At 22.2% G+C, this 7,406-nt stretch overlaps 1 protein-coding gene across 3 annotated transcripts in view; it reads left to right on the top strand.

The window, feature by feature from the left end:
- LOC117177868 (COP9 signalosome complex subunit 5) overlaps positions 1 to 7,406 on the top strand; it is a 32,998-nt gene that overhangs the window by 17,589 nt on the left and 8,003 nt on the right. For all 3 annotated transcript variants that reach the window (XM_033368906.1, XM_033368905.1, XM_033368907.1), the window contains exon 4: positions 3,478 to 3,672. In XM_033368906.1, coding sequence (XP_033224797.1) covers positions 3,478 to 3,672 — 195 coding nt within the window. The remainder of the gene's footprint in view (positions 1 to 3,477; positions 3,673 to 7,406) is intronic.

Raw genomic sequence — 7,406 nt, 5'->3', positions numbered from 1 at the left:
AATCGACTCGGGATACTTATAAGATACTGCCATGATTTTTTCAGATTTTTTGGTCCAAAAATAAATTAGGCCAAAAACCGGCCTTACCGACCCTCCCCCTTTTTAACCAACGAAATGAATTTTTCACCTAAATGAACGGATTCGCAAAGAAGAAAAATACTGTTCTAAAAAAGTTAATTTTCAAACACATAGTTTAATTTTCAACTAAAATAATCAATTTTCAAGAAACTGAAATCAAATTTTTGAAAATTTATTGAAATTTTCAACATAGAAATGATTTTTAACCAAAAAGTCGAGTTTTCAACTAAAAAATCAATTTCAACAAACAAAATTTTTTTTAACCAATTATATAGTTATATTTTAACAACTAAAAAAAATTGTAACAATAAATAAAGTAGTTTAATTTTCAGTTTAAAAAATATATAATTTGAACCAAAATCAGGAGGTTTGAACAAAATACTTGAATTTTCTACGAAAAATAATTAATTTTTAACCAAAAAGACGAATTTTTAAACAAGAAGATTAATTTTCTACCAAAAAATCGAGGTTCCAACTAAAATAATAATTTTTAACCAAAACAAAATATTTTTAACAAGGCAGTTAAATTTTTAAATGAAGATATCAATTTTTAACAAAAATTAACGAATTGCAATCAAGAAAAAAAAATTTCTAACAAAAAAAATATTTTTTCACCAAAAACATTAATTTTCAATCAAAAGATACAAATTAAAAAAAAAATCAGGCATTTCCATTGAAAGAAATGAATTCGCAACCAAAATAATTGCATTTGCGAACGAAAAGAATAATTTTCTAAAAAAAAAAATTATCAAACATATTAGTTGAATTTTTAACTCAAAAAATCAATTTTCAAGAAAAGAAAAACGAATTTAAAATAATATATTTTAATTTTAAATCTAGAAATGCTTTTTCAACCAAAAATATTAATTTTTTTACCAAAAAGTCGAGTTTCCAGCTAAAAATTAATTTTCAACAGCAAATATATATTTAAAAAAAGTATTTTTTAACAAAGTAATTCAATTTTGTACCAACGAAATGAATTTTAAACCAAAATAAATGCATCTGTTAAGCAGAAGAATAATTTTCTAAAAAAAAAATAAATGTTCAAACATATAGTTGAATTTTTAACTCAAAAGCTCAATTTTCAAGAAAAGAGAAACGAATTAAAAATAATTATTTTAATTTTCAACCTTAAAATGCTTTTCCAACCACAAATATTAATTTTCAACGGAAACAAAATGTTTTTCACAATGTAGTTAGATTGTTAAACAACTAAATTAATTTTTAACCAAAATAATCAAATTTGCAAGAAAGAAGAAGAATTTAAAAAAACTCAATTTTCAAGTACATAGTTGAATTTTTAATTTAAAAAATCAACTTTTATGAAAATAAAAACGATTTTTAAAAAAATGTTGTTAAATTTTCGACCTAGAAATTAGTTTCCAACCAAAAATTTGAGTTTTCAACTAAAAAATTAATTTTTAACCAAAACAAAGTTTCTTCTAAGACTTTGAAATTCATTGAAAAAGATCATAAATCAATGTAAAAACTAAATAAAAATATTTTATTAGTTTCTCAGAGTAACAAAAATTTTTTAATAATCTTATAAACAAATTAATTAACAAAAGTCATTTTTTCGTGATTTGCAATTATTAGCTAATTTTGATCCATAGCTTTTGTATAAAGTATCTCAGATAATGATTTTCGCTTACAGTAAGTTAAGAATAGTTAATGCTTGCCAATTATTTAAACAATTTTTATAAACAAATGTAGATTTTGACAATTTTTTTTTATGAAAAAGCTTGATTTTTTTGCGGAATCAACTTAGAATGTTTTTTCAGAGACTCTTGTTATCATATTTTTCATAATGCCCAAAGAATATGAATTATTTAAACAGTTTCTATAAATAAATGCGCATTTTGATCATTTTTTTCATTAATAGGCTTGATTTTTTTGCGGAATTAATTCGAAACATCTTGCAAAAGACTCTTTGCTATCATATTTTTAATAGTGACTGAATATTAGTTAAAGCTTTTCCAATATTAGACAATAAACAAATACAAATTTTATAAACAAATTATTTGTTGAAAAAATGTTTTTTACGATTTTCCATAAACATACGTTTTTTTCAAATTATATTGCAAGTAATTTGAATGGAAAAAATATTATATTTTAGAAATTTTCTATTAGGTATATAATTGTTTATATTATAAACTAATGTAATTAACAAAAACAGTAATCAGGAATTTTTCGACAAAAAATTTGCCTTTTTCGATGTGAATTTTTTAAAAATTAGGAACTTTATGATAATTTTAGCAAAACTCATCATTTGTTGATTAATCTTATGATTAAAAAAAAATTTAATAAACAAATGCATTATTCGGGCATTTGTCGACGGAAAAATTCTTTTTTTTCGATTTCAGACTTTTAATTGACATCTTCATAATAAATTTAGCAAGATTCATAATAATTTGATAAATTTTATGATTTTTTAAAAAACAAGTTGATTATCGGGGCATCTGTCGACGGAAAAATTCTTTTTTTTTTCGATTTCAGACTTTTAATTGGGATCTTCATAATAAATTAAGCAACATTCATGATGAGTTGATCAATTTTATATTTAAAAAAATGCAATAAACAAATGCATTATTCGGGCGTCTGTTTTATTAAATTTGCTTAAAACATCATCGAATTTATCAACTAAGTATGATTGGTAATGAAATTTTCATTAAGTTCCCAAATAAAAAGACCGACATCGAAAAAAAAAATTTCCATTGAAATATACACGAATAATGCATTTTTTAAATTAAATTTGTTTCTAAACAAATATAAAATTTATCAAAAAATTATGAATTTTTCTGAAGTTGTCATGAAGTTCCAAATTTAAAAAGTTCACATAGAAACAAACGAATTTTTCTGTTTGAAAATGCGTGATTACTGCATTTGTGTATTAAATTTGTTTATAATATTTGTTGCCAATTTTTGAAAAACGATTGTATTTTAATAAACGACGGCTTATTTTTTCCGGGAAAACATTCTCTACATCTGCACTGTTTTCAATTTTTAAAATAACAAAATAATCTTAATATATAATTATTAGTTTAAAACATTGTTTATTTAAAAAAATTGTTCTAACGATTTAGAGCCATAGAATAAGCCACAAAAGCCATAGAAAAATTGACTTTTAAAATTGGAAACAGTAGAGTTGTGAAGAATTTTTTTTTCCGGAAAAAAATAAGTCGTAATTTATTAAAATGCAATCATTTTTTAAAAATTGGTAAATGAATGAATGAATTTTAACATTTTTCATGAAAAAATATATTTTTTTTTATTTAAAAGGATATCAGTTATAATATTTTAATTCTTAAAATCATAGAAAAATTATTTTTTTTTTCAAATATTTGACTTTTGGCATAAAAACTGCCTTAATTAATTTTGATTGAAATATTTTTTGTTCAGGTCGGCAGACAAGAAAATGCGATCGGATGGTACCACAGTCATCCAGGATATGGTTGCTGGCTCTCCGGTATCGACGTTTCAACTCAAATGCTGAATCAAAATTTCCAAGAGCCCTTCGTTGCGATCGTTATTGACCCTGTCAGAACTATATCGGCTGGAAAAGTCTGCTTAGGTGCTTTCAGAACTTACCCGAAGGTAGAAAAATATCAATTATTAACAATATTTTACATTTTTTTCTGAAAAATTAAACTATTTTGCTATTATTTCGAGAAAAAAACATGACACCAAGGACTATTTTCTCACAATTATCTGCTAATATCAGTATTGCTTTATTTTTTCTAGAAAAAAATATTTTTCATCCGTAAGTTTTGACCCCCTATTTAACACAATCTTTTCCCGGCTAAGTATTTACGTGAATTTATTTATTAATCAACAAAATAGTTGGTTAAATTAAATTTTTAGTTTAAAAAATAATAATTTACCACCAAATAATGAAATTTTCAAACCAAGAGATACATCTTGAACCAAAATTATAAATTTTCCACTGGAATAGTTGCATTTTTTATTAAAATAGTAATTATATTTTAAAAAAATCAACCCATGAATTTTTAACTAAAATCAGAAATAGAAAATTGAAATAGTTAAATTTTCAACAGAAGAGTTGAATCCTCAAACAAAATTGATTAATTCTGTATCAAAAAGGACTAATTTTCAGCAAAATACATAAAATGTTCAACTTTTTAATTGAAATTATACATTTTCAACCAAAAATTAAATAATCCAATTTTCAGTTAGAAAAATTAATTTTTCCCTAAAAAAAGCAATGAATTTTCAACTAAATAGTTTAATTTTCAACAAAAAAAAACACAAATTTTCAATAGAACAATTAAATTTTCAATCATTTTTAACTAAAATTATTATTTTTGATTAACTGGGAAAGTTGAAGGTTCGATTAAAAAAATTAATTTTATATGAAACCAAATTTTAACGTAATAGTTAAATTTTCAGTTAAAAAAATTAACTTACTACAAAAAAATTCAATAAAATTGTTAGTTTTCAACCAAATAGATGAATTTTTTACTCAAATTTGGCAATTTTAATGCAATAGTTAAATTTACAATTTAATAAATTTATTTTTAACTAAAAAAAGAAACCAACAAATCTTCAATAAAATAGTTAAAATTTTAACCAAAGACATGAATTTTTAACTAAAATTATGAATCTTGAACTAATATAGTTAAATTTTAAGTTAAAAACATTTATTTTCGACCCCCGAAAAAACGAATTTTAACCGAACAGATAGATTTTCAACCAAAAACGATGAATTCAGCCAAAAAAGACGAATTTTCGAGAAAAAAAAACAGTGAAATTCTGAATCAAACCAGATAAATTTTCAAACTAGAAAATTACATTTGTAATTATAATTTAAAAAATAAATAAATTTCAACTCAAACAAGAAAAAAAAGATACAAATTCAACAAAAAATGGAATTTTTCATTTTCCAACAAAATTGATGAATTTTTCCTTAAAAAATACAAATTTTTAAGAAAGTAGTTAAATTTTCAACTAAAAAGATAAATTTTTGATCCAAAAAATATGAATTATTAACAAAATATGTAACTGAATCCTCAACCAAAACAGATTGTTGACAAATTTTCTAACAAAATAGTTGAATTCTCAATAAAAAAGCTACATTTATTATTTAAAAATTGCATTTTTATCCGGAAAAGTTAAATTTTAAAGCAAAAAAGATAAATTTTCAACACAGAAGATTAATTTTCTACGAAAAAAAACAATATTTATCAACAAAGTAAGTTCATTTTCAAACAAAATAATTTGAATAAAGTATTTAAATTTTCATTAGGGAGAATTAATTTTAAATTAAAAATCAAATTTTCTACCAAACAGTTTAATTTTGTACTAAATATTGGGTTTTTTTACCAAAATGTTTGCATTTTTATTCCCAAAAGACGAATTTTCTGCAAAAAAGTTGAATTTTTTTACCCGAGAATATGAATTTTGAACAGAAAAGTTAATTTGCAAACAATTTTTTGAATTTTCAACAAAGTAGTTAAATTTTTCGTTAAAAAAATTATTTTTGACCAAAAAAAAACAGATTTTTTTTTTAATTTGAAGTATTCAAAAAATGTGAATTTAACTAATAAAAACAAATTTTTAACAAAAAACTTGAATCCTCAACTGAATCAGATTAATTTTCAATCAAACAGTTATATTTTTAACCAAAAAAAATTCATTTTTTTACCAAAAAAGACGAATTTGGAAGAAATTACATAAAATTTCTACCAAATTGTTGAATTTTCTACCAAAAAATTAAATTTTCAATAAAAATGTTCATTTTTAACGAGACAGTTGCATGTTTAGGAAAAAGAGCAATTTTGTTGAAAATTGAACTATTTGGTTGGAAACTTTTTATTTTAAATGGAAATTGAACTATTTTATGGCATTTTTTTAAATTAATTTTTTGTCAATTATTTGGTTGAAAATTAATCTTTTTTTGGAGAAAATTTATATTTAAATTAAAAACTTTTTGAACTGAAAATTAAACTATTTCATTTTTGGTGGAAAATTCATGTATCTTGTTAACAAATAAACTCGCAAAACTGTATACATATTTCAAATCGATAGTTTAAAAAAATTTGTTTGAATTATTATTGAAATTCATGGACATTTTTTCCAGGATTTTTAAACAAGAAGAATTATTTTCGAATAAAAAGATTCATTTTCCAGCAAAAAATACAATTTTTCAACAAAATGCATGCATTTTTAATTAAAGAAGAAAAATTTTCAACCAAGCAGTTGAATTAATTTTTTTGACCGGGAATTTTACACATTTTTTGAAAAAAAATCTATCAGACTTTGATTTCAACTGTTTTTTAAATAATTAGTTAAACTTTTACCACCCTAAAAATTAATGTTCGTGGTTGAAAATTCGTCTTTTTGTTCAAAAATTCGTTTTTTGTTGTTGTATAAAATTAATCTTTTTACTGTATTTAAATTTCTGCTTAAAAGTTATCATTTTTAGTTGAAAAGTTACCTATTTGATCGAAAATTAATATATTTTGTCAAAAGTCAGTTTTGTTGTCCAAAATTAATCTTCTTGGCTGAAAATTCATCTTTTTGGTTAGAAATTCAAGTTTTTAGTTAAAAATTCAATATTTCGTTTAATTTTGCTTGGTGAAAGATTAATCATTTTGGTTAGAAATTTATTTCTGTGACTGACAATTTATTTATTTTGTTGAAAATTCGTCTTTTCGATAGAAAAATAATCTTCTTGGTTGGAAATTCATCTTTGTGGTGAAAAATTCAACTTTTTGGTTCAAAATTTAGTGTTAGGGGCAAAGATTTATTATTTTAGGTTGAAAATTTAAATATTTTGTTGAAGATTCGACTTTTTTTGGTAGAAAATTAAAATCTTCACTTGGTGAAAGATTAATCATTTTGGTTAAAAATTTATCTCTGTGACTGAAAATTGATTTATTTTGATGAAAATTTGTCTTTTTGATAGAAAAATAATAATCTTCTTGTTTGGAAATTCATCTTTATGGTCAGAAATTCAACTATTTGGTTAAAAATTCATTTTTTGAGAGAAGATGAATAATTTTCGTTCAAAATTGATTTCTGTGACTAAAAATTTTTTTATTTTGTTGAAAATTCGTCTTTTTGATAGAAAAATAATCTTCTTGATTGAAAATTTATTTATGTCCTGAAAAATTCAACTTTTTGGTTCGAAATTCAGTTTGAGGGGTAAAGATTGATCATTTTCATTGAAAATTTATCATTTTAGGTTGAAAATGTAAATATTTTGTTGAAGATTCGACTATTTTAGTAGAAAATTAATGTCTTTGATTGTAATTTTACTTTTTTGTTAAAAGTTGAACTGTTTGGTTAAAAATTCTATTTTTTGGGGG

The sequence above is a fragment of the Belonocnema kinseyi genome, chromosome 8, assembly GCF_010883055.1.
Source record: "Belonocnema kinseyi isolate 2016_QV_RU_SX_M_011 chromosome 8, B_treatae_v1, whole genome shotgun sequence".
Lineage (NCBI taxonomy): Eukaryota > Metazoa > Arthropoda > Insecta > Hymenoptera > Cynipidae > Belonocnema > Belonocnema kinseyi.
The sequence above is the reverse complement of the archived record's forward strand: the minus strand, read 5'-3'. Positions and strand labels throughout refer to the sequence as shown.